We start from the raw sequence: 27,173 nt of genomic DNA, 5'->3' as shown, positions 1-27,173 counted from the left end.
GCCAACAGACTTCATCTTTCAAGCATTGTAGTTCTGCTCCCGGTGAGCTAGGCATCTTGGGCCAGTCCCTTCCCTTCTGGGGCCTCAGATTCCAAATCTGTAAGGTGGGATAATAACAGCACCAGCCTCAGAAGGTGTCTGTCAGGACAAAATGGGTCAATACATGTAAAGCACTTGGCATAGTGCCTGGCAGGGGGCAAGCTCTGCTTGGGCACCGTGGGTGCTTCACAAATGGGCTCTGTGACCTTGGGATCATTGCTGCCTGCCCCTGAACTCAGTGCCTACCTGTTCTAGGTGAAAGAAGAAATGCCCAAAGAAAGGAGAAGCAGGCCCAAGTGCCAGCTCACTCCTGGCTGATCTTGCACTAAACCTGGCAGGATTTTTGGTGATTCGAGTCCTGAGTGAAGGGGATGTGTCTGGACAGATGCGGTGGGTGGAGGGGCAGCAGCCCACAGGGCTGGGTCTCCACAGAGGTAACAGTGGGCCTCCTGAGGCCACTCCCCTCTCCCCCCAGGGCCAAGGCCTTACTCTGGGTGTCACTCTTCCAACCCAGCCCAGCCTGCCCCATGGCCTGGCACATGCCTGAAATAGTTCCTTTCTCCATGTTTTGCTGATTTGTATGTCTGACCCTTGAGCTTTTGTCCCTCTGTCCCTGCCGCTTGTAAGACCTCCTTTATGGGGCTGAGGTTTAGGGGGCAGATGGTGGAGTCTGAGGAGGTGGTGCCCTGTGCCCAAATGGCCCAGGGTTCTAAGGCCTGGACAAGTGTCCCGTGAAAGAGAGTATTAGGGGAGAGACTCTGAGCGTGAGATGCTGAAAGCGAGGGAAGGCTGTGCATCAGGAAGGCAGAGCGGGAAAGAATGGGGGGCAGACAGAGATGGAGGAGAGAGGGGCCTCCGAGGGATGGGAGACAGAGGGAGCCGTGGAGAGAGAGGGAGAGCCAGGGACAGAAAAATAGAAGGGAGAGGGGGAAATGGGTAGTGATAACAGAACCGATAGGGCAAAAAGGGAGTCAGAGAGAGGGAAGAAGAGCCAGAGACCGAGGAAAAGAGGGAGACAACACACACGGGGTTGGGGGCCATGAGGGGAGAGACACAGACAGGGAGACACTAAGAGGGACAGAGACCAGGGAGAAAGAGGAAGAAAAAAGGAAACAAGCCGAGCCACACAGGCCAAGCGGCCAAGAGGGAGGAACGAGCGAGAGGAACGAGCGACGGAGGCGGAGGCAGCGCTGGGAAAGGGAGCCTAAGGGCCGCGGGCGCCGCGCGGGAGAGTCTTGGAGGGCGCGGGGCGGCCGGACCCACCGACAGCCTAGCTGAGGCCCGGAGGTGGGAGGGCGGGGCGGGGCGGGGTCCGCGGGCAGCCCCGGGAAGGGGCCCGGGGCGCTTGGGGAGGTGGGACCGGGGCGGGAGGGGGCCCGGGAGGCGGGGAGCGGCCGGGCGGGGCGCGGCGGGGGCGGGGCGCGAGGGCGTGTCCGCAGCAGAGCCGCCCCCGCCCCGCCCCCGGGTTGCGCGGCGCGGCTGAGCCGGGCCGGGGCGCCGGGGGCCGGGGGCCGCTGGCGCGGGCAGGAAGCGCCTCGCGGCCCGGGCCCGCCCCCCGCCTCCTGCCGCCTCCGGGCTCCCGGCTCCCGGCCGCGCCGCGCCCCATGCACTCGCCGCGCCGCGCAGCCCGCGCACGCCCGGATGGCTCGTCGCGCCGCGGGCGGCGCACCCCTTAGCGCTCGGGCCGCCGCGGCCAGCCCCCTGCCGCCGCGCCCGCCATTCCGGGCCCCATCCCCGTGCCCGCTGCTGCCGCTGCTGCTGCTCCTGGGGGCGGCGCGGGCCGGCGCCCTGGAGATCCAACGCCGGTTCCCCTCGCCCACGCCCACCAACAACTTCGCCCTGGACGGCGCGGCGGGGACGGTGTACTTGGCGGCCGTCAACCGCCTCTACCAGCTGTCGGGCGCCAACCTGAGCCTGGAGGCCGAGGCGGCCGTGGGCCCGGTGGCCGACAGCCCTCTGTGTCACGCCCCGCAGCTGCCTCAGGCCTCGTGTGAGCACCCGCGGCGCCTCACCGACAATTACAACAAGATCCTGCAGCTGGACCCCGGCCAGGGCCTGGTGGTCGTGTGCGGGTCCATCTACCAGGGCTTCTGCCAGCTGCGGCGCCGGGGCAACATCTCGGCTGTGGCCGTGCGCTTCCCCCCCGCCGCACCGCCCGCGGAGCCCGTCACCGTGTTCCCCAGCATGCTCAACGTGGCGGCCAACCACCCGAACGCGTCCACCGTGGGGCTGGTGCTGCCGCCGGCCGCCGGCACAGGGGGCAGCCGCCTGCTCGTGGGCGCCACGTACACCGGCTACGGCAGCGCCTTCTTCCCGCGCAACCGCAGCCTGGAGGACCACCGCTTCGAGAACACGCCCGAAATCGCCATCCGCTCCCTGGATGCGCGCGGTGACCTGGCCAAGCTCTTCACCTTCGACCTCAACCCCTCCGACGACAACATTCTCAAGATCAAGCAGGGAGCCAAGGAGCAACACAAGCTGGGCTTCGTGCGCGCCTTCCTGCACCCGCCCGACCCGCCACCGGGCGCCCCGTCCTACGCGTACCTGGCGCTCAACAGCGAGGCGCGCGCGGGCGATAAGGAGAGCCAGGCGCGGAGCCTGCTGGCGCGCATCTGCCTGCCCCGCGGCGCCGGCGGCGATGCCAAGAAGCTCACCGAGTCCTACATCCAGCTGGGCTTGCAGTGCGCGGGCGGCGCGGGCCGCGGCGACCTCTACAGCCGCCTGGTGTCCGTCTTTCCCGCGCGCGAGCTGCTCTTTGCCGTCTTCGAGCGGCCGCAGGGGTCCCCCGCGTCCCGCTCGACTCCGGCCGCGCTGTGCGCCTTCCGCTTCGCCGACGTGCAAGCCGCGATCCGCGCCGCGCGCACCGCCTGCTTCGTGGAGCCCGCACCGGACGTGGTGGCCGTGCTCGACAGCGTGGTGCAGGGCACCGGGCCGGCCTGCGAGCGCAAGCGCAACATCCAGGTACGCCAAGGGAGCCGGACATCAGCTGGGGTGGGGGTCGGGGGGCAGGAGGGAGAGCGTGCGGGTAACTGGGCGCGTTGTCGCTGAGAGGGACACAGGTGTGAACGTGTGGGACCCAGATGTCCGTGTGGAGACCCAGGTATGTACTCTGGGCCACGGTGCTTTTGTCGGGACTCAGGTGTACTCACGAGGATATAGGTGTCAGCCAGGGTGGGGGCACTGGTGCGAATATGGTACAGGTGTGTGCCTGCGGGCACTCGAGAGAGTACTGGGTTACAGGTGAGCATAACTAGGTGTGTAGGAGGGGTCGAGGTTGCAGGTGTTCACTGGAGAAGCATGTGTTAGCCCAGGTGTGCAGTGGTGGTCCTAGGCGTGTCCAGAGTGCAGAGCAAGTGAGTGCATGTCTGACCAGAGGTGTGTTCTGGGCTGGCTGTGTGAGCCTATCAGGGCTGCCCTTGGGAGTTGGCAGATGTGTGCTTGGGTGTGGCAGGTGTGCACACCGGTGTGCACCAGGGCCCTGCAGATATGGATGGGGGTGTGCAGCAAAGAGGGAGTGACGGGGTGTATGCACCAGACTCGTGTGTCCCTGAGCTGGTTATGCAGGAGTGTAGGGCAGGTGGATGTGTCCTGCAGGTCACTGGTGCAGCAGAGTGGGCCTGGGTGTGCACTGGGATGTATGTGGCAGGGAACACAGGTGTTTGGGAACTGGTAGGTACTGTGGGGAGGCCACTGGTTGGCAAATAGGTGTGTTCCTGATGCCAATTTTTATCCACTCATTCAACACATATATACTGAGCATGTAGCATGCACCAGACATGGGCACGACAAGCAAGACAACACTTGTGGAATGCCTACTGAGTGCATCAAATGGCATAACTGTCTTGGTTCTTACAACTACCCTCTTAGGTAGTCTCTATTCTCATCTGCATTTTACAGATGAAGAAAATGAGGAACAGAGAGGTTAAATAGCTTGCTCAAGATCACACAGCTGGGAACTAGCAGAGGCAGGGTTTCAATCTAGGCTGTCTACCCTCATCATCTGTGTCCTTAACACCACCCATTCTTTGCTGCCTTATGGACATGTTGCTCGGAGTGTGTGTGTGTGTGTGTGTGCACGCACGTGCAAGTGTGTTGGAGGGGTCTCAGGTGGCTGGGGTGGGGAGGTGCCAGGGCCAAGAGAGTAGAGGGAGGTGAACAGGACTGTGTGCAGTACTGAGGTGTGCAGGGGGCGAGAGAGTGCCAGGGGCTCAGGAGGGAGTAAGGAAGGGCCAGGTGTGGCAGCAAAGCTGGGGGGTGGGAACGAGGCCCAGGAGGCTGGGGCTGGGTTGAACAGAGATGAAGGGGCCAGGTGGGGGATCGCTGTGTGTGCTGACCTTGGGGGAGGTTTATGACACAGCGGGGGAGAAGGGAGCTCTGTGCAGTTCCCCTGGAGAAAGCCCACCAGCAAGGGGTCACTTGTTCAGGGGGTCCTGAGAGGTGGAACCCTGTGCCTTCTCCTTACTCTGTATCCTCACGTGAATCTGGGGAGTCCGTTTCAACCCCAAGCTTTGCCACTCCCCTAGGAAGCCTCAGTTTCTCCCTCAGCAAGATGCTGAACTCAGCCTTTTCCTGGTGAGCCCTCCTTGGGGCCAGGCCCCCCGTGGTCCTGCCCTGTCTCTCCTCCATGGTCTTCAGGCTGTGGGAAGAATCTCATGAGATTAATTATTCCCCCGTGGGTGTGCCCAACACTGGGGCTTTGAGAAAACGCAGATTCCTTCTCCTGCATTCGGGCTCCCATGGCTGTCCACCACCAGCTGGCTGACTGCCCTGAAAATAAAAGGTCACGGTGGGTGAGCAGGGCAGATCGCCACCCACGGGGGCTGGCCCGGTCAGGGTTGACTGCCCAGCGCTGTGACTGGGACATCTACCATTCCCCTCCTCAGAGCCACATCCTCCAAAGGGGTGTGTTTGAGGGTACAAGTTTTGTTTGGGGGTCTCAGGGCCAGAGGAGGTGAGTGGGGAGTCAGTCCCTGCTCTACAGAGGGAAGACCCTACTGTGGTAGCCAGGGCTGAGGTCGGGCCAGCCCCTGGGCCTTCCTTAGCCTTTCCAGGGCCTGTGTGTCCATCCAGGCCCTTGGTGTGGGTTGATGCATGGGATTCCTCAGGCCGCCGCCACCGCAGTATCCCCCTCCCCCTCTGCAGGAATCGTCCTGGTTCCCACGGTCCCCAGCCTGGCCTGGTGCAGTGACTCACTCTGCTGAAGTGGGCTAGGGCTTCCTTCTCCTTAGAGGGGCAGGGCCTCTCCAGGGACGTAGCCCCAGGGACAAAGCGGCCTTCGGCCTTCTCCCCACGCCAAGGTGGGGTGGATTCCTGGTCCTCCTCGGCCACACTCCCTGTGTCCCCACCACACCTCTCTCCCTTTCCCCATGCCCTGCTGTGGGCTCAGATCGGTGCCGCTGGGCAGTATCTCCCAGATGTGTCCAAGGCCCGAGGGTCTGGGCCTCTGGTGTAGCCATGGGCGGGGAGTGTGGAGGGGGATCCATTATTCTTGCTCCAGGCTGTTGCCAGCTCCCCAGTTATAGGCTAAGAACTTGGACTTTGTTTCCTGGATTCAAATCATACTCTGTCACTTCCCAGCTGTGTGACCTGGGCAAGTGACTTAACCTCTTTGAGCCTCAGTTCCCTATGCTGTAAAGTGGGGACAATAAAAACAAAATCTCTAAGGACTGCTTAAAGAACTAAATGAATGAATGAACATAAGTGCTTGGTACCTAGCATGTAGTAAGCACCTGGTAGCTCTCTGCTGTTCTTGTTGGTATTATCCCAGGGGCCTTATTAGCACAGGTCTGGGCTTGGTCCTGGACAGCAGTGACCTCTTTTGGCTTGTTCTGCAGCAGTAAAGACCCCACAATTTCCCACCTCTAGCCCCAGATGGAGGCCTCGATAGACACTTCCTAAGTCCCTACTGTGTGCCCCAGCCAGTGCTATGTGCTGGAGACCAGTGGTGCCTCAGTTTCTGCTCTCATGGCCCATGCAGGTGAGCAGAGGACAAACATGTGGCCATGCACTTAGATCCCAGGGGGCCAGGGGTGGGGGTAATAGGAAAAGCTGGACAGTGGGAGCCCTGACAGAGGACATCACAGCCTCTGGGAGAGGTGCTATCGATGCAGAGGTGGGGGGATGAGCAGGGGTCGGCTACATGAAGCTGGCAGAAGATGAAAGGGTCCAGGCAGAGGGAACAGCCTGTGCCTAAGCATGGAAGTAGGAAACAGCAAGGAAAGCTGGAGCAATGGAAGGTGGTCCCTGTGGTGGGGGGAGTGGGGAGGATGTGAGAGAAGGCTGGGAGAAGTGGGCGGGGCTTGCAGGTATAGAGAGGCCACATTGTGGAGTTGGGACTGTATCCTGGGGAGGTGGGAGTTATGAAGGGTCTTAGCCAGAGTACTGTGATCTGAGTGAGCATGTCATGCGGCACCTGGGTGGCTCAGTGGTTAAGTGGCTGACTTCAGGTTATGATCTCACCTGTTTGTGAGTTCAAGCCCTGTGTCAGGCTCTTTGCTGCCAGCTTGGAACCTGCTTCAGATTTTGTCTCCCTTTCTCTGCCCCTTCCCGACTCACACTCTGTCTCTCTCAAACATAAATAAACATTTAAAAAATTTTTGAATGAGCACCTCACTTTCCCCTTCTGTAGAATGGGAGCGATAATAAGGCATTTACCTCATAGGACTGTTGTGGAGAATTAAATGAGCTAATACCTGTAAAATTCTTAGTAGAGTGCCCGGCACACATGTTTGCAGTTACATTTGACCCTTGAACAACTCAGGGGTTAGGGATGCCGACCCCCTGCACAGTCAAAAACCTGCACATAACTTTTGACTCCCCAAAACTTAACTACTAATAGCCTCCTGTTGACTGGGAGTCTCACCAATAACATAAACAGTGACTAACATATATTTTATGTGCCATGTGTATTATATACCATATTCTCATAATAAAGTACACTAGAGAAAATAAAACATTAAGAAAATCAGAAGGAAGAGAAAATACATTTACAGTATCGTGCTATAAAAAATCCACATGTAAGTGGACCTGTGCAGTTCAAACCCACATTGTTTAAAGGTCAACTGTACTATGGGGCGCCTGGGTGACCCAGTTGGTTAAGTGTCTGACTTCGGCTCAAGTCAGGATCTCACGGTTTGTGAGTTCGAGCCCCGTGTCAGGCTCTGTGCTGACAGCTCAGAGCCTGGAGCCTGCTTCAGATTCTGTGTCTCCCTCTCCCTCTCTTCTGTTCATGCTCTGTCTCTCTCTCAAAAATAAATAAACATAGAAAAAATAAAGGTCAACTGTACTATGATTGTTTTTAATATAATTATTTTAGCGAGTCCCTAGGTGGCTGGTGAGGGGAAAGATGAGAGGCAGGGAGACTGGTTGGAGGGCTGGTGCTGTCTTCCAGGCTAGAGATTCGCTCGCTGACTTGCAAATATTTCTCGAGCACCTGCTGTGTGCCAGGCCTTGTGGTGGGCACTGGGTGCAGTGGTGAAGGCCTGTGTCAGGCCCTGCTCTCGGGGGCTGTGCACGGCCTGGTCTGAGGGCACAGAGGGAAGCGGTGAGTTCAAGACAGATTTGGGTGCCAGGGTGCAGCCCCAGAGGGGGACAGGGTAGAGAAGGAGGCTGCCCAGTCCGGCCCAGCATCAGGATAGAAGTGGGTGCCGTTGGAATAAGGCATGCAATCGGGTGCCTGTGGAGGAGAGAATTAATTTGCTTCTGGAGTGTTGGGCAAGTTCTAGTGGCCTGGAATCCCTTTCCTCCCAGACCCATCTGGCCTGACTTCTTCAGCACCAGCTGGTCTCAGTGGGGCAGGCATGGGGGACTGGACCCTGCACTTCTGCCTGTTCCCCAAGGACATCTCACCTCCAAGTGAGGTGGTTCGGGTGGGCCTCTGGAAGCCCAGCCTTTCACCCTTGTTTTGGGGGGTCTTTTGACCCCACGAGTCCAGAGCCTTGGCCAGAGTGATCCCAGACATTGTAGCTTCTCACCTGGTGAGATTTATCCTTTGCTCTCCACATTTAAGACCATGAAATCTTAGCCTCTGCTGCCCCCTTCCATCCAGGAGTGTGCCAGAGAACCAGAGAAGGGAGGAGCTGCCAAGGTGTGAGGTCAGAAGCAGGGAACCTTGTCAAATCCCCCCGCCCCGCCCCAGGCTTCAGAGGGCCCCAGCTTTGTCCCTGGTTCGGGCATTATCTGGGGCTGTTGCATGATTTTGAGTGAGAAAATTGTCCTCCATTGCGTGTGGCTTGCATCCCTTTCCTCAGTTCATGTTTGAGGTGAGAGTGAGTTGGGGAGTTGCTGTGTGCTGTTGATGGGGAAAGTGAGGCACAGGGTTACCCAGCAAGGCAAGGGCAGGCTGAGTCTAACTCTCTTCCCTGAATCTTTCCTCTCAACCTTTGAGTGACCGTGATATTTGTTTTTTTTAAGCCAAAAGGAAAACCAACAGGGAAATGCCAATGCTGCATTTTCAAGGTGTCTTTTTATAGTAAAGGTGGAAAAAAAACCCTCAGGCTGTTTTAAACTGGCATGCTGTGGGTGGGTGCTCATCGTCAAGAAGGCGTTTTCTGAACCAATTTAGGGGCTGAAATGCTGGGTGGAGGTGGAGGGAGACAGAGCTTCCAAGATGGGCTTTACATTTGGAGTCGGGCTGGGGGCTGGGAGCGTTCCCTGTGGCCAATGGTACAAGCAGACACTTGGTGGTTCCTAGGGGGTTCCAGCAAGGTTGGTCAGGATGATCTTCTAGCCTAGAGAGACAGACAGGCCTTGGGCCAGGCGATGGTTAATATCCCAGTGCACCCTGGTAAGGTCACCAGTCCTGATTCCCAGGTATAAGATATCGAGTCCCATTGTTCTGCCCATAAACTGTGTGACCCAGGGAGAGTCATTTATTCTCTCTGGGCCTCGTGCTTCCTCATTGTAAAATGGAACAGTGTCTCCCTCTGAGGATATGAGCAGGTTAAAATCTCACATGCACTGCCCAGGAAATGGTAGGAGGAGGTATTAGTAACAGGAGGGAAAAGCTATGTCTAAGAAAAGTGTGCTTGGCATGCAAAATGGCCAGCAGAGCAGGGAGTGCTCAGAGGAGGGGTCAGCCTCTTGGAGGAGATGGGATCACACCAGGTCCTAAAGGTGACCTAGGTGGTTGAGACAGAGGGGTGAGGCGCAGGTGTGTCCAGGGCCGCCCCAGCCGAGTGAGCTCAGAGATAGGAAGACGTGGAGAGAGTAGGCACGGTGTCACTGCTGGTGGCCGGGCAGATGCTGAACATCTGATGGACTTGAGGGGTGTGTGGAGGGAAGGTGCCCCGGTCAGCTCTCTGGGGCTGAAAAATAATCATCGCTGGGCTCCCAGTTCTGAGTGGGGTCACTGTGTTGGCCCTTCGTGAGCACCAGTGTGTTTGAACTCAGAGCCCCACCCCCACCCCCCACCCCTCCCGCCATGAGGCAGGAAGTGCTGTTACAGATGGGGAAACTGAGGCCCAGGGCCACACAGCTGGTTAGCGGGAGCGGGGATCTGCAGATTGGCTGTCTGGCCCCAGAGTCCATGCTGCGCGATGGCTGGTGAGCTCTCAGCTGGGAGTTTTTTGGTTACCCTTGCCCCGTGGAGACTTGGGCGTGGCCCTTTGTAGAAACCCCGTTGTGTGGTCGCACCTCCACACGGGCCCGGGTGGAAGCTGGGAGCTATTGCTGTGGTGACTCAGTTCCAGAGTGGGGTGAGGCTGGCTGGGGCAGCTGTCGAGGCAGGGGCTGATCAGGCCTTTTGAGGAAGTGGGGAAGGCGGGGAAGCACTAGTTGCATTCATCGCTAAAAATGTGATCCTCTGGGCTCTGGAACGAGTGAGCCTCCTGCCCCTTTGAGTGTGCAAGTGAGGGATGTGGTCAGTTTGAATGACGACTTGGCAAATCTCTTTCAGCACTGAGCCCCGCCCTGGACCATGCCAGCCGGGTACTGGGGCTGGGAAGGCTGCCTCCCTCCAGGGCAGCACTTCACCATCCAGGGTTTGCTAGGAGAGTGGATGAAGGATCTGTGTTGGCCTTAACCACAGTTAGGACCTGCCACACCCAGGCAGGCCCGAAGTGGCACATGAGTGCTGGACCCTGGCGCCAACACCCCGAATTCAAATCCTGGCTCCGTACCTTCCTAGCTGTGGCCTCTGGCAAGCCGCTTACCTCCTCTGGTCCTCTTTTTCCTCACCTGTAGAATGGGTTCAGCATAGGGAAGAACGGGGCAGCCTGGCATTCAGCGGAGACTGTGTCGGTCGTCATCAGCCCCCTGCAAAAACGCTCTCCAAGAGTCAGATTTGCTGGCCCGTGGCTGCTGGTTTTCACAAAGGTTCAGAAAACTGGCCAGGTTCTGTGTTCTGTTTGTTGGAGGGAGGACAGACATGGTGTGTATGGAAGAGGAGCATGAAAGCCTGAGCCCCTGGCGGTGAGGGGTCCCATCCCCTTTCTGGACTTCAGTTTCCCCATCTGAGTTGGGCTGGGGGGTGGCAAGGAGGTGCTCACCGACAGAACTGCTTCTGTCAGCATCATTATTATCGCGGTTAATGCTACTGTTTCTTGGGAACTTACTTTGTGTCAGACGTACTGCAAAAGCTCTTTGTATATAGTCTATCTTTTTTAAATCTCCCCAGAAATGGGATGAGATGAGTGTTATACCTCATCTACAGAAAGGGGAAACAGAGGCCCAGAGAGGTTAGGTGACATGCCAGAGGTCACACAGTGGGTAAAAGGTGGGGCAGGTATCTGGCTGCAAGCCTGTGCTCGTCACTTTTACTCTCTGGTTCCTCCCAAAACATTGACTAAAGGGATGTGATCCAAAGGGGCCCTCAAGGCCACAGTGGGAAGAGGTGAGTGGGTCTATTTTTTTTAAGTGTGTGTGTGTGTGTGTGTGTGTGTGTGTGTGTGTGGGAGAGAGAGAGAGAGAGAGAGAGAGAGAGAGAGAGACAGAATGTGAGCAGGGGAGGGGCAGAGAGAGAGACAGAGAGAGAGAATCTGAGGCAGGCTCCAGGCTCTGAACTGTTAGCACAGAGTCCCACATGGGGCTTGAACCCACAGACCCATGAGATCATGACCTGAGCCTAAGTCAGATCTTAACTGACTGAGCCACCCAGGCGCCCCTGAATGGGTCTGTTTTAAAGGTGAAGAAACAAACACCCAGGGAAGCTGTAGCCCGGCTGGGGCTGCTGTGAGGAGTCGTGAGAGCTTCCCAGTGAGCCTCAGTGCCCAGCATGGTCCCAGGTGAGGGGCTTCTGTTCCCCAGGACTGCAGCTGCCTCTGCCTTCACCCACCAGAGCCCAGCACCTCCTAAGTGGCGTCTTCTGTCTGTCCTTGCTCCTGGTGGAGGGTTCTCTAGAGTGTGGCAGTATAGGAGGGGACCCAGCTTTGTTACATGACAGCCCCCCAAAAGGGATGAATCAGACTCTGCCCCTACCCTCCAGGAGCTCCCAGACAGTCAGGGAGGAGATCATGACAGAAGATATGCTGCAACCAAGGTTGCACACTGACCAGCCTCTTCTGAGGGAGTCAAGGAAGGCTTCCTGGAGGAGGGGGATGGTGGAGCAGGAATATGACACATGGGCCTGGGGAAAGCAGGCAGAGGCAGAGGCCCAGAGATGTGGTGGAATATGGCTCGGGTAGCAGGCAGAGATGAAGCTTAGAGTGTGTGGGGTCTGGGGTGCAGGCCAAGGATTTGGATGCTGTCCTGTGGGCTGTGGGGAGCCATCAAGGCTTTGGGAGAAGAGTGAGACATAGTTGATCTGGTTCTAGAAGGGACTCCATAGCTGCTGGCCCCTTATCAGCCCTGCTAGGTGCTGGCAGGAGCAGGAGGCTCTCTCCCAGAGGCCCCACTGTGGCTGGACCAGGTGACTCCCATGGGCCTCTCCAGCTCTGACAACGGTGTGGGGATTGCCATGGAAACCAGCCGGTGCCGCGTGGGGACAGGCCTAGAAAGTCTCCTGGCACCAGCCACGTGCATTTGGATCCTGGCTACCCCCGGAGTGTGGCTGTTCTCTTTTTTTCAAAGTCAGTGTTTGGGCCAGGACCGAACCCAACAGGCTCCCTGGATGGGCCCCTGCACGGCCCACTTTCCCGCTGACGCTCAATGCCACTGAGATCCGAGATCTGCTGGGCCAGCGGGGCTGGCCCCTCCCAGTCCACCATCCTTTACCCTGAAACACGATAAATCACACGCTAGAGGAGGGAGGAAGCTCGAAGCTCCATTATGAGGCCCAGGGAGGCCCCAGCGGGGCGTTAATCATGTAGTGCTTTCTGCTCTGATCGGTAAATAATGGGGGGGCAGTGGGCAGAGGCCTTGAATTGGAGGCCAGGCCCGTGAAAGGAGCTGCATGGCCTTCTGGATGTCACCTCTGCTCCCATGCCCCACCCGGGGCCCGTCCAACATCTGTGTCTCCAGAGGTAGCCATCTCCTTAATTGGCCTCGGTTTCCCTAGCTTGCCACCAAGGGCCTCTATAGCTCCAGGCAGCCAGGCTCCCAGCAGCCATTGACAATGCCCAGCAGAGTGTTGGGTGGAGAGGCCGGGGTTAAGGGCGAGGACTCTGTGGCCAGCCTGCCTAGGTTTGAGGCTCACATCTGGCCCTTCTGGCTGTGTGACCCTGGACAAGTCACTGCTCTGTGCCTCAGTGTCCTTTGCTATAAAGTAGCACCGACTTATTAGGGTTAAATGAGGCTGCACAGGCAGGGGCACAAAGTAAACCGTAGCTGCTTATTATGGTCGTGTTGTTTATACTACTGTATCTTGATTATCTTAAAGCTGTCCCTTCCTGACTTGGGGGTGGTCGCTGAACTGGGATGTGGGCAGCTGGAGACAGGGACCAGTGTGTCCCCTCTATGTCCCCAGAACATGGGACCCAGACCAGAGATGTTTGCTGAGGGCCTCAAGCCAGCCCTGTCCCCTCAGCCGTGCCCACAATCAGTCCCCTCCTCTGGGATGGAGGCCAACACCCAGGGGACAGGGAGCAGGGTGTGAGTTCCAGTCTCCAGGGCCCTTAGCCCCAGAAGGAAGGAGGCCAAATGTGCCCAAGAGAGGCAGCTGCGGCTCTCAGCTTCTCCTGGCTGGCATCCCCTCCAGGGGAAGAGGCTGGGACAGAAACTGTTCCAGGGAAAGGAGGGGCTGGAGCAGCAGCACTCTGCCCGCCTTCCCCCCCCCCCCCCCATTAGAGCTGGCGAGAGGGAGTGACTTCCCTGGCCAGGGAAGAGGAGAAGAGTCGCTGGCTGCCCATCCCACATTGTGTTCCTCTGGGACCCCCCGGGGGTGGGGGGCGGTGCGAGGGGAAGGGGGCAGGGCTGGAAATGGGGCCAGGCTGGGCCAGAATGAGAAACAGCTTCAAGAAGGGGGAGCCGGGTGTCTGGGGGGCCACGTCCAGCTAACAAAACAATGGCTGCTTGAGTCAGCGGCTGTGGTAGTAGTTCCCAGGCAGGCCTGAGCGGAGCAGGCCTCGGCCGAGCTCCCAGCACCCATCCTTGCTGTGGGTGAGGGTAGATGCTTGACTTTGGGAAGTGGTGGAACTGTCTGTCCTGCCAGGCTCCCGTGTGACCTGCACCGCTAATTGGGAACGTTTACTGAGTATCCGCAGTTGTCAGTTTCAAGGGCTGCTGTGAGCTGAGCTCTTTCCAGCAGCTCTCTATGGAGGGTGCTGTTATTGTCCCCACTTTACAGATGCGGAGACTGAGGCTCAGACGGGATGTGGCATCCCAGAGCGAGTAATGAGCCACAAGACTTAGTACATCAGGAGCCTCAGTTTCTCTGTTTGTAAAATGGGAACACAAGAGTGTGCCTGTGAGGTAGCTCTGCTTGGGGCCTACCCACAGCAGGTCTTCAATCCAGCCAGGCCCCTGATCTCAGCCTGGGGGCTGTCCCTCCAGGCTGTGTCCAGCTTGGTGGCAGAGTCTAGGGTGCCAGTTGTGGCTAGACAGACATATCGTGCTAAGGATGGCCTGGCTGGCAGGTTGACATGACCCTTCCAGATGGTCTCAGCTTGCCTTGATGAATTCAGTGCCCTGGGGCCGGGTGACCCACCTCCTCCAGAGAAGAGTCAGGGATACAGAGGTGCTCCTCTCTGAAACTCTGGAAGGGTCTACCCTAGCTGCTGTGTCCATTGCTACTTCTTAGGTTTTTCCTGCCTGATTCAGGCAGCCTGGCGTCAGGTAGGGAATTATCACACTGTTGTCCTGAGGAAGCCTCTGCCCCTCTCTGTGCCTCGGTTTCACCTCTGGCTCAGAGCCAGGCCTCTTGACTGTTTTCTGTGGCTCAGTTGGACATTCTGTCCCCGCCCACCCCTCCAGGAAATAAGCATCTTGATCACCCACTGGGAGGTGCTGGTATTTCCTTCCCAGGCGGGAGGCGACTTCCTCCTTGGTGTGGGGTCGTTGCCGGATGCCCGTTAGAGCCAGGTCCATCCTGTTTCCTCCCTGGGCCGACACACAGTAGGCCCATGGCTCTTTCAATGACTCAGTTTATCGTCAGTGGAGGCGTCGGCTTAGTGGAGCCTGGAGCCATAGCCATTAGCTGTGGTTTCCAAGAAACTGCAGGGGCTAAAGTTAGAAGGGGGAGTTTGGGTTTGGGGTCACAAGTGTGGCTTCAAATCCCAACCTGGGTACCATGGGTGAACCTTGACAATGCTTCCCCCTTTATCCTCAGGGCTTCTGAAGAAGGGTGGGGGTAGGGGCTATTCAACAGGGCTTTGTGTGAAGCAACAATCCTGCAGAGTTTAGTGGCTTTTGTGGTCCCCTGCAGGCTGCCTGTCAGACCCCCATCACCACCCTACCTGGTCCTTGCTTGCTCCATCTCCTCTAGTCCTTGTCTCTGCAGCAGTCTCCTGACGGAGAATTCATCCTCTTTGGCTATCCGAGCTGAAGGAAGAGTTGGCAGGGAACAGCATTGAGGGGAGCCCCAGGGTGGGAGGGGGGCAGGCCAGGTGGAGCAGGGTCTTGAGAGCCCAGGAGCAAAGTTTGAGTTTATACTGAGGGCACTAGGGATCCATGGAAGGCTGTTGAGCTTCAGAGGTGACACAAATTGGTTTGTGATTGGTTTTTTCTTTAAAAAAATTTTTTTTAATCTTTTTTTAACGTTTATTTATTTTTGAGACAGAGAGAGAGCATGAACGGGGGAGGGTCAGAGAGAGGGAGACACAGAATCCGAAACAAGCCCCAGGCTCTGAGCTGTCAGCACAGAGCCTGACGCGGGGCTCGAACTCACAGACCGTGAGATCATGACCTGAGCCGAAGTCGGACACTTAACCGACCAAGCCACCCAGGCGCCCCAAAATTTTTTAATGTTTATTTATTTTTGAGAGAAAGAGAGAGACAGACAGAATGAGAGCGGGAGAGGGGCACACACACACACACACACACACACACACACACACAGAATCTGAAGCAGGCTCCAGGCTCTGAGCTGTCAGCACAGAGCCCAGCGTGGGACTCAAACCCATGAACCTTGAGATCATGACCTGAGCTGAAATTGGACACTTAACCAACTGAACCACCCAGGCGCCCCTGCTTGTTTGTTTTTTTAAATAACCTTTTTATTTTGGAATAATTTTAGATGTATAGGAAAGGTACAAAGACAGTTCCTGCGTACCCTCCTTCGTGTTTTCCCTATTGCTAAGGTTCTACATTCCCATGGTACATTTGTCAAAACCAAGAAACCTACTTAATACTTTACTTTCAACTGAACTCCAGACTTTACTCCACGAATATTCTTTTTTTCTTTTCCAGGGTCCCACATTGCATTTAGTGCTTTGCAGTTTTAAAAGCTCCCTTTGGCCACCGTGGAGGGTGAATAGAAGGGGGTTTGGTCCAGCCCCAGCCCAGGTATATTTTTTAATACCCGAAAGCCATTGCGCCCTTCCAGGTCCTCACAGTTAAACTTCACTTTCCTGGGATCTCGATTCAATAACCATCAAAAACTTGAGGCGGAAAAGTGCCCTCAATTCCCAAGCACAAAGCCCCAACAGCCGGTGTAGTCTATAGCCAGGACGGAACCACTGGGCCTTGCAGCCTGCCACGCCGGCCCCCCATTGCCGCCTCATCCTCCTCGGAGCCACCTGCGGTGGGGCTGAGGTTTGGTGGGGTCCGTGGGCAGGATGCAGAGGCCTGAGAAACTGGGCTCTTGAAGCTTGTGCTCCCACTGGCTTCCTGGGAAGAGAAAGTCAACACAATTACAGTTGGTAGTGAAATCAATATGTCAGAGTTTTAATGGGAGAGTGGGCAGAGCAGAGCTTTGGCCCCAGGAGGCAGCTAGCTGAAGAGGGAGGGTGTGTCCTGCTCTCAGGAAAAAGCTGAGACCAGCAGCCAGCTATTGCTCATCCCATTTCAGAGAGGGAGAAACTGAGGCTTTTAGAGGAACTAAAAGTAGCAGCCAGGTGCCGCCTGGGTCTGAACACCCGATTCCCGTGTTGCCACACACACACTAGGCATACGGTTGGCCCATATGTCGGTCTCGTTCTCCAGCACCCAGCATGGCAGTGTTGCTCTCAATCTCTGGAAAAGCAGCAGCTGAATACAGTCAATCACACTTTAGTCAAAATTAGTCTCCTTTCTTTAGGAAACACTCACACTGGAGTATAGTCTCCACCCTGGAGAAGCTCATGTTTATGCTATCATGATAAATGAAAGTGGTGACCAGAACAGTGCTGTCACAGAAGAGGGTGTGTGTGTGTGTGTGTGTGTGTGTGTGTGTGTGTGTGTGTGTGTTTTGAGGCACATCTTGAAAGCTGGTGAAAAACTTGCTGCCTGGGCATGTCTGACAAAGGGAATAACATGAGTCAAGACAAGGGGGACTGATGGGCCAGGGGAAGTATGAGGGCTCAGAGGTGTGGGAAGGGCATTGGCTGCTGAGGGAATAACATTATGAAGGATCAGGAGCCCTGGTGGGAAGGTGTGGCCACATTTGAGGAATTGCAGAGGTTGGTGTGGTCAGAGCAGAGGGTGGGACAGAGGAAAAGAGCAAGACTTGAAGCTTAAGCGGTTGGAACCAGATCCAAAGGCCTTGAATGCCAGGCTTGCTCCTAAGGACAGCCAGGAGCTGGAGAAGGGTTTTATTCCAGAGAGGAGTTAACCAGTTTTGTGCCTGGATTGGTGGCTCCACTGGATTGGAGGGGACTGCTGTGATCGGCCGGCCCTCCCCTGCTCTCAGGGGCATTTGTGTTTTGAAAGACCTACGCAAAGTGAGACTTGAAAGAAGGCGGGTGCTAGGGGAGGAATTTCAGACAGTGTCTGTCATAGGGTCCGGGCGGTATTTTGAGCCTGTGGAGCTAACTGCCCCTGGAGACCAAGTTCGGCTGAGGCCACACTTGGGCTGGCCGTCCCGTCCCCAAGGCCACTGTCTCCTCTTTCCCAAGCCTGCAGCCCACTCCCCCAGCAGGGGAGGCATTTCCCGCCTGCTTGGTGGACACGTCTCCCAGCTTCCACTTTTGAGCCAGTTTGCAGCCTTGTGATCTCTCCTGCCGGTCGGGGAGTCAGCTTCCCCCTCAGAGCACAGATCATTCAGAGCAGCTGACAGGGGTTACTTCTCCTTTAAAAATTTTTTTTTAGATTTTATTTTTAGGATAAGAAAAAAAAAAAGTTGGAGGAAAGGCTTTTTAGAAAATTCCTTCGGTACAGAATTAATGGCTTGTGAACGTCAGGGCGGGCAGGCGAGAGCTGGATTCCCAGCGTGCTCCTGCCTCATCCACTCTGCCGCCCAGCCCACAAATCACTGTGATCCGGGTGCCTTGTCCGGCTTCTCTTGGCTGGCTGGGGTCCCCCATTGCAAGGCCCAGGGCAGAAAACCCCAGAGGTGTCATCTGGGGCCTCCTGGGTCTTCCCTTCCCTCCCCCTCTCTCAGAGCTCAGGGAGGAAAATCATGTCCCCCAGGCAAGGGTTTACAATTTTAATTTTAAAACAGCTTATTATTTCATGACGCAAGTAATCCATATTCAGTGAAGAAAAGTTATGTAACCCCTAGTAGAAGCTTCCCTCGTGGCAGGCCTTGGGCCCAAGTGCCCACTCTCCTGCCTGCTTGCTGACAGTGCCCCCCTCACCTCTTCCCTGCAGCTGCAGGACTGCTGAGGGGTGAGCCCAGGACCTGGGAGAGGCGGCCAGGGAAATGGTTCAGCACCCTCTTTCCACAGCTGACCCCCACCTCGGGCATACAGAATGAAGTCAGGCAGGGTAGGTCTGAAGCTGAAAGACAAGAAGGAGCCAACTCTGTGACACCCCAGACACTGTCTGGGAATGACACCCCAGGCAGAGGGAACAGCAAGGGCAAAGGCCCTGAGGCAGGGCCCAGTGTATGAGCAACAGAAATGAGGCCCATGTGGCTGGAGTGGAGGAGGAGTGTGGGTGAGGAAGGTATGGGATGGGCTTAGATGGGCTCATAGCCCCTGAAGGGAGGATTAGGATCCAGTGTTTATTCTGAGTGTTGTGTAAACCATCAGAAGTTTCAAGCAGGAGAGACCTCTTTGCATTTTTTAAAAATTTTTACATTTTTTTAATGTTTATTTTTGACAGAGAGAGAGAGAGCGCGTGCAAGTGGGGGAGGGGCAGAGAGAGAGGGAGACACAGAGTCCAAAGCAGGCTCCAGACTCTGAACCGTCAGCACAGAGCCCTATGTGGGGCTCAAACTCACAAACCAGGAGATCATGACCTGAGTCGAAGCCGTATGCTTAACCAACTGAGCCAGCCAGGCACCCATTTCTTTGCATTTTTAGAGGGCTCCCTTGTTCAGGGGGACAGGTTGAGGCCAGAGTGGGCCCAGACCAGAGGGGCTAACTTAAGGTGCTCCTGGGCAGTCCAGCTGGAAAACTTTTGAAGTAGGCACAATTTATTTCAAATTCCACTTTATAATAATCATTTTAGTGACACTCATATCTGAAATGGCAACAGTGTCTGACAATACTTCTGGAGCATTTACACACTGTGCAGGCGCTTCATGGTGAATGATCTCATCCTGTTCTTGTGAGGGAGGGTGCAAGAGATGTACCTACCTAATAGTTGAATAAACTGCGGCTCGAAGAAGTGAGGTGGTTTGCCTGCTCACCTCCAGCCATCCTGGGGAAGACCACCCACTCATGGGTCCTGCCTCCGGGTGGCCCCAGCTCTACCCTCCCCCACCTCTGGGCTCAGGGCCTGACCCCCCAGGGACGCTGTGGGATACAGGCCCCACCTGGAAGCCTGTGGGGCCCCAAATTGTATTTATTCACCCAAGGATGGGCAGACCTCATATTTATTGTTTGTTTTTGAAAACTAGCTGAGCTTTAGAGCAAAACCCATACGGGCACATCACCAGTGGCTTAGGCTTACAAAAAGCATAAATGAGAAATTAAAAAAAAAAAACATAACAGGGACGCCTGGGTAGCTCAATCAGTTAAGCATCCAGCTTCGACTCATGTCATGATCTCGTGGTTTGTGGTTTTGAGCCCCACTTGGGCTCTGTGCTGACAGCTCAGAGCCTGGAGCCTGCTTCAGATTCTGTGTCTCCCTTGCTCTCTGCCCCTCCCCTGCTCATGCTCTCTCTCTCTCTCTGTCTCTCAATAATAAATAAAAGTTAAAACAAAAAGAAAAAAAATAATTTTGGGGGGTGCCTGGGTGGTTCAGTCGGTTGATGTCCGACTTCAGCTCAGGTCATGATCTCGTGGTTTGTGAATTTGAGTCCCACGTTGGGCTCTGTGCTGACAGCTCAGAGCCTGGAGCCTGCTTCAGATTCTGTGTCTCCCTCTCGCTGCCCCTCCCCAGTTTGTGCTCTGTCTCTGTCTCTGTCTCTCTCAAAAATGGATAAACGTTAAGAAAATTTTTTTTAATGTTTTTTAAAAATTTTTTTAAACGTTTATTTATTTTTGAGACAGAGAGACAGAGCATGAATGGGGGAGGGTCAGAGAGAGAGGGAGACACAGAATCTGAAACAGGCTCCAGGCTCTGAGCTGTCAGCACAGAGCCCGACGCGGGGCTCGAACTCACGGACCGCGAGATCATGACTTGAGCCGAAGTCAGCCACTTAACCGACTGAGCCACCCAGGCGCCCCAAGAAAATTTTTTTTAAGCCACAGCAAAATGACTCTAAGGCTACACCCTAAGGCCAGTTCTGATGCTACATTCTGGTGACCTTCTGAATCCCTGCTCAGACCCGCCGATGCCCACATCCCAGCCTCCAGGGGGCCGAGGTGTGGCTCAAGTCTGCTGCCAGTTTTTCGTCACAGAAGAACGACATTGCAACTGATCCAGAGCAGGCCCCTTCCCCTGTGAGTCTCAGTTTCCCCATCTGTGACATGAGACCTCATAGGGCTGCCGGGATTTAGGGAGTCGATGCACAGTCCTGGTACAATCTCAGTTCTCTGTAAACACAGCCTGTTAATGTGTCTACTGTTGTGACCGTTACCTCATTGTGTATGCACTACCTTTACCAAAATGGTCCCTATGATATCCTGTGACTTTTCTCAGCCAGCTATCTTTCCGTCGTAATCCATACAGATCTGAGGTGTCACCAAGGGGTGGGGGCAGCCCTCCTGGACCATGCGCCATTATTTTCATGCTCAATCCTGCTGGACACTGAGGTTGTGTTCCCCCACCTCCTCTTCTAAACCATGCTTCTGTCTGCATCCTTGTGGATTTGTGCAGTTATCTTCTCAAAGGTGCATCCTGGAGGCCTGTTTTGTATCTTTGTGCAAACTGCACAAGGACCCTTTGGAAGAAGCAACAAGACACGGGGGGAGGTGGGAATGAGTCCAGGGAGTGGCTGGGGACTGGGGTCACCAGCTGCGTTGGTCTCACTACAGTGTGTGGTGGGACTGGGTCGCCACTGGGGGTGGCACTGGGCTGATGCAGATGGCAGGGCTGTGCCTTTGGACTCGCCTTGCCTTCATTTGCCCATCTGTGATGTGGGCAGGTGGGGGGATGTATCTTGGGAAAGGAGGCGAGGGGCTCAGTCTGGGGTCTGGTGAGCTGTTGGGAACTTGGATGGTGGTGCTGGGGTCAGAGCAGAGGACCTGGGAGAAGGAAACCCCCCTGGTTGCTGTCGAGACCCAGCCAAGGCAGGAGGGATACCTCTTGGGTATCAGCAGGTAAGTTGAAGCAGAGGATGGTCTGGTGTGGGCTCCTCTGCTCTGCCCGCTGTGACCCGTCAGGAGGGGCAGCTCCAAGGTCATGAGGATGTGCAGGCCTCACCCTGTCCTCACCTTCCCGGCCTCCTGACCTTGCCCGTTGCCGGCTCTTCTTGCCTCCGTCCCATAACTTTTCCTATGTGGTTCTTACTACCTGAAATGTCATGTCTCTGAGGCAGCTCTGGGACTGAAGCTGAGGTCAGGGGTCCGTCTGCGATCAGGGATAGGGTCCTGCTTATGTTTGGGCCCCAGCCCAGAGCAGGGCGTGTAAAACGGCAGCGTGATTTTAAAGCTCTGATGCTGAGGTCTGACATACAGTATGGGCATGGAGCCAAAGAAGTTTCTAGAGCCAAGGTGTGACATACTGCTTCTCTTCCAGCTGCAGCCGGAGCAACTGGACTGTGGGGCTGCGCACCTGCAGCACCCACTGTCCGTCCTGCAGCCCTTGAAGGCCACGCCTGTGTTCCGAGCCCCGGGCCTCTCCTCTGTGGCCGTGGCCAGTGTCAGCAACTACACAGTGGTCTTCCTGGGCACAGTCAGTGGGCGGCTGCTCAAGGTAGGGCTCGGGGGTCAGGGCTGGGGAGTCTGAGGGAGGTGGAGGGTGTGGGGGGAGGCTGAGCCTGGGTAGGCTGCACAGGTGGACACTACAGGTCTAATACTGGCCTTCATTTTCTCTGGTTTGCCTGGCACCTTACAGTTTACAAAGCATTTTTCACATCTGTTTCTTCTACTCTTGCTCATAACAAATTGCCTTGTCCTGCAGAAGAAGGAAACCAGGCCTGAGAGAGGGCCCTTCCCTCTGGTCTCTAGGACTTGGGCTTTGAAGCAGAGGGATCTGAGTTCAAGTCTCTAGGCTCTGCCGCTTGCTGGCTACTTGACCTTGGGCAATGCACTTTCTCTCCCTGGGCCTCAGTTTCCCCATCTGGGAAGGGTTGTAAGCCCTGGCTCTTGAGACTGCTGTTAGGCTTTGACGGGTGAAGGCCACAGCCTGGCAAGTGGGGGCTCTCATTGCCCTTCCCTCCCCCACCTGGCTGGCTGCCCTCGGAAGATCTCCCCAACCAAGATGACTGGTTTCTGGAGGTGATGATGCCTGGCCCCAACACTCGTGGAGCTGGGAAGGATGAGAGGCACCTGCTTTCCCCACCATGGGGTAGGAAGGGCTTTCCAGGGCCTGGGCCGGCTTCCTCCCAGCCACCTCCCACCCTCTGCCTGTTAGGAAAGTCAGCTGCCTGGCACAGCTCCAGTGTGTGCCAGGCCCTGGCCTAATTGACTCACATCTGATAACTCAATTCCCTCAGCTGCCCAGGCGGACGCCACGGGCCAAGGGGTAGGCTGGGGATTGAAGCCCTGGCCACCTGGCCCCGGGACCTTAGCTGGCCCGCTAGCAGTGGTGAAATGTGCAGGTGTGGGAGCAGGGAGGGAATGGGGTGGGGTGGGCATCCTTCTCAGCCTTTGAAGTCCCAGTGAGGGTCCTTAGACAGTGAGACTCATGTTTTGGGGTCAGATACTTGGATTTGGATCCTGGCTCTGCTGGTCCCAGCTGTGTGACCTGGGGGTGGCTGCTTCTCACCCTGAGCCTCAGTTTCCTCATCTGTCATGAGGGAAATGAGCCAGACCATCCCAGACTGTGGTCAGAGTCTGCTGTCCCCTGTGAAGCAGGTAGTGCCAGGATCCCCGTTTCCCAGGTGAGGACGCTAAACCTCCAAGAGGGGAAACGACTGCCCCGAAGTCACACAGCTGCCCCTGGGCCAGCTGACCAGGAGCCCCCATGACCCCTTGACCCAGGCCTCTTTACCCACCGCCCTGCGCTGGGCACCACCTTCTCCCACCAGCCCTTCCCTGCTCGGGGCTTAGATCATAGCATCTAGCCCAGGCTCTGGAGCACAGTAGGTGCTCAATAGACGTTTGAAGGAGTGGAAATAAACCAAGTGTCTGCCGGGTGCCTGGGGCAAGGGCAGGAGCAGGTCAGAGACTGAGCAGGGGCCAGGCTGCCTGGGCAGACCCTACCCAGAGGTCACCTGGGACAGGTGATGTCTTGGGCTGGAACAGAGCCTGTGGGAGCCTGGGAAGAGAGTAATTTTAATTTGGTGTGTGGAGGGCATTTGAGAAACTCTTCCAGAAGAGGCCCTGGGAGGACAGATCCTGGCTGAAAGTGGAGGAAGAGAAATACTCCAGCAGGGAGCACAGCGTGGATAAAGGCCTACAGGCTGGAATGCTTGTGTTGGGTTGAATGGGTGGAAATGAGCCTGGCGGAGTAAGTTGGGATTGGTTGTCGGGGCCTTGAATACCAGAACAAGTTTATTCCATAAGCAGGCGGGAGCTACCAAAGGTTTGGAGCCTACAGAGAAGGCCAGGCAGTAGGAGGCCCAGGGAGACATCTAAACTACTGGTCCCAAGTCAGGGCCTGGCAGGGCCTTAGACAAGGCAATGTGTTGGAAGTGTGAGGGGCCAGCTGAAAAAGAACAAAGTTTGATGGGGCTCTTGTGGACATTGTCTGTCCTCAGGAGGACATGCAGAGGGACTCTCAGAGCCAGAGAAGCTTCCAGGCCTCAGCTGGTCCTGGTCTTCCTCCTGCCAGGACCTTGGACCCCACCCTCTAGCCTCATCCTTGGACTGTGGGGTCAGATAGGCCTGGGCTTGCACTGTGACCCTGAAGTGTCTTCATTTTATGACTCTCACCAAGTCTGTAGCCTCTCTGGGCCTCCGTCTCCTCATCTGTGAAATGGACACAAGAGGGGAGGCATGAGAAGTGTGGCCCCATCAGCACTTCGCAGGCATCTTCTCCATCTGTGCTTACCACCGTCCCGAGGGGCGGGTGCCGTCATTAGTCCTAGTAGGTCAGGAAGCCGAGGCTCCCAGAGGGGAAGTGACAACCTGTACGTTTGTACAGCACGTAAATGTCAAAGCTGAAATTCAAACCCACATCCCTGCTCTTAGGCATGATGCCAGACAGCTGCCCAGAGAATCTTTTGTAAAGTGTAAGGTCTGCATGTATTCCCAGGGCGGGATGTGATGGAGAAGATCAGTCAGGGAGGGAGTTCCTGGTGGGGCCACAGCAGAGGCAAAGGTGGAGAGGCCAAAGCCACCGCCCCCCTTATATGTCTGTGATCTCCCACCAGTCCTAGAAGGTCTGCAAGAAGATGAGGCTGAGACCCCAAGCCTGAGTCAGATCCCCACCTCCAGGGACATATCCCCTGCCGTGGGCACCCTCCCAGTGCCCCATCACCCTGACGGCCACACCCCACCCCCACAGATCAACCTGAACGAGAGCATGCAGGTGGTGAGCAGGCGGGTGGTGACGGTGGCCTACGGGGAGCCTGTGCACCACATCATGCAGTTCGACCCAGCAGACCCCGGTTACCTTTATCTGATGACGTCCCATCAGGTAAGGCCAGAGCCCTGGCCTGACGGGGTCCCAGGACATGTGGGCTTTCTTCCTCTCTGCCTCCCACCAGGGGCGCCTTCCCTTCCCACGCCTTCCCCGTGTACACATCACCTCTGCAGGGAAGCCCTGTTTCCCCTAATTTCCCCTGTTGAAGTGTCGAGCCTCAATTTCCCCGGCCTCTCGTGGCCCTCGCCACTGCCGATTCCCCGGGGCAGAGGCTGGCAGCCCCGCTGAGCTGGGCCCTCCCCTCTGCCTCTAGATGGCCAGGGTGAGAGTCGCCGCCTGTGCTGTGCACGCCACCTGCGGGGACTGCGTGGGTGCAGCCGACGCCTACTGTGGCTGGTGTGCCCTGGAGACACGGTGAGGCTCCCGGGGGCAGAGGCTGGGTGTGGGCAGCTGCAGTGGGGCCAGGGGCCCGCCGGGGTCCTGACCTGTGCCATGCCGCACCAGGTGCACCCTGCAGCAAGACTGCGCCAACTACAGCCAGCAGCATTTCTGGACCAGTGCCAGCGAGGGCCCCAGCCGCTGTCCCGCCATGACTGTCCTGCCTGCAGAGATCGATGTGCACCAGGAGTATCCAGTGAGTCCCGGGGGAGCTGGGACTCAGCTCGGGGTGGGGAGGGGACACAGGGTGGGGAGCTGCCCTTCACCTGGCCCCCAAGACCTGAGAGGTAGAGACTCCTGCCCCCAGTGCCCCTGGGACCTGGAGGCAAGGAATGAGAATGACTGGGCTTTACTGAGCACTTACTGAGTGCCCACACTTGCCGTGTGCATGATGTCCACCTGTGTTGGTCCTTATACAACTCTATGAAGTGGATGCTCTTAACATCCCCGTTTTTCAGAGGAGGAAATTGAGGCACCGAGAGGTAAAGTGACTTGCTCATGGTCATACAACTAGGGAGGAGCAGAGCTGGGATTTGAACTCAACAGAGGCAGGCTCCAGAGTCTCAAGAGGGAGGGAGCAAGTTGGGGGATACAAGGAGAGTCACTGCCCAACCTCCTGCCTCTTCCTGGGCCCGGTACAGGTAGGGGTCAGAGGGACCACCAAGTGCCAGGCTGCTATTTCTTGTGCTCAGAAACAGATCAGATGAATCTGCAGTGTGGAGGCAGGGACTCCCTGCCTCGCCTGAGCTCAGGAAGGCCTGGAGCTGCCACAGCCCCCTCCCCACCCATAGCAGGCAGTCTGGGGAGGGCTGAGGGACAGGCAGGCCTGGGCCCCACTCAGCCCTGCCCTCAGTGACCTCCCTGCGGCTGGCTATCCTCACCTATCAACAGGGGGGAGATGGTGGTTCTAATGGGCCAGGTGGGGTCTGGGACTCCTCTGCACCCACTCCGCATGATTATGTATCACAGAGCCCTTCACATGTTTTATGTCCACAAGCAGACCAGGCACAGGTTTGTCCATACATCCATTCATTTATTCGTTCATCACATGGATCATTGAGCACCTACTATGTGCTAACAGCAGTTCTAGACTCTGGGGACACAGCAATGAACAAGACAGAAAAAGCCCTGGTCCTTGAGCAGCTGACATGCTTGTGGAGCGAGAGAACGCGCAAGATAGGATGGCAAGATGGTAAAAAGTACTGTGGGGAAAAGGGCGCAGAAGAGAGAGAGGGGTGGGGAATGAGTGGCGGAGTGTCGACATTTTAGACGAGGCTGGAGCTAGGCCCATGGTGCAGATGTTACATTTGAGCAAAGATATGAAGTAGGTGAGTTAGGTGGGTATCTGGGAAGAGTGTTCTGGGCCAAGGGAACTGCCAGTGCAGAGGCCCTGAGGTGAGAACAGATTGGTAGATTTGAGAGAATATTAGGAGATGAGGTCAGAGAAGTTCCAGGGACCGGATGACTCAAAGCCTCCTTGACTACTGTAAGATGGTCATTTTCATTTTGCAGATGAGGAAACTGAGGCCTAGTGAGCCCCATGTAGGATATAGCCCTCTGGCCTGGAGTCCTGGCCACCTGTCACCCCTTCTCCCAGGGTTGCTAGAGTGGGGGCTGGGCCCCGAGGGGAAAGGCCTGCTCCCCACTCTCCAAGCTGAGGGTCCCTGGCCCCCAGGGCATGATCCTGCAGATCTCGGGCAGCCTGCCCAGCCTCAGTGGCATGGAGATGGCCTGTGACTATGGGAACAACATCCGCACTGTGGCCCGGGTCCCAGGCCCTGCCTTTGGCCACCAGATCGCCTACTGCAACCTCCTGCCAAGGGACCAGTTCCCGCCCTTCCCGCCCCACCAGGGTAAGCACCGCACTCACTGGGCTATGAGTACAGCCCTGAAGGGGTGTAATGGAATGTCAGGCATGGGGGTCCTGATATCACAGCCTCCGAGGTCAGGGGAGACTCCCCTTTGTCCTTCTCTCCCTGGTTCCCCTGGTCCATTCTAGATCACGTGATTGTTGAGATGTCTGTGAGGGTCAACGGGCGGAATATCGTCAGGGCCAATTTCACCATCTACAACTGCAGCCGCATCGGACAAGTGTATCCACACACAGCGTGAGTGGGTCAGGGTGCTTGCCTCTGGGTGGTGGGAGGAGGAACAGGGAAGGGTCTCTGCTCTCAGGAAGGCCCTTGGAAGAAAAACAGTGGTGTGCTAGAGGCAGATAGGGCCCTCGCTTGTTCATTTTCTGGCTCATTTATGTGCAGCAAACTCATATCACCCTAACCTGGCTT

General features: G+C 56.5%; 1 protein-coding gene across 2 annotated transcripts in view; it reads left to right on the top strand.

Moving 5' to 3' along the window:
* Positions 1–1,575: 1,575 nt before the first annotated feature.
* Positions 1,576–27,173, top strand: part of PLXND1 (plexin D1) — a 59,707-nt gene continuing 34,109 nt past the window's right edge. Inside the window, exons 1-7 of one of the 2 annotated variants that reach the window (XM_043588193.1) lie at positions 1,576–3,000; positions 21,499–21,675; positions 24,373–24,504; positions 24,764–24,864; positions 24,955–25,084; positions 26,564–26,741; positions 26,888–26,996. In XM_043588193.1, the coding sequence (XP_043444128.1) occupies positions 1,681–3,000; positions 21,499–21,675; positions 24,373–24,504; positions 24,764–24,864; positions 24,955–25,084; positions 26,564–26,741; positions 26,888–26,996 (2,147 nt within the window). In that variant the 5' untranslated portion in view covers positions 1,576–1,680. The remainder of the gene's footprint in view (positions 3,001–21,498; positions 21,676–24,372; positions 24,505–24,763; positions 24,865–24,954; positions 25,085–26,563; positions 26,742–26,887; positions 26,997–27,173) is intronic. The other variant, XM_043588192.1, reaches the window with a different exon arrangement.

Source organism: Prionailurus bengalensis, chromosome A2, assembly GCF_016509475.1.
Source record: "Prionailurus bengalensis isolate Pbe53 chromosome A2, Fcat_Pben_1.1_paternal_pri, whole genome shotgun sequence".
Classification (NCBI taxonomy): domain Eukaryota; kingdom Metazoa; phylum Chordata; class Mammalia; order Carnivora; family Felidae; genus Prionailurus; species Prionailurus bengalensis.
This window is presented reverse-complemented; position numbering and strand designations above follow the sequence as displayed.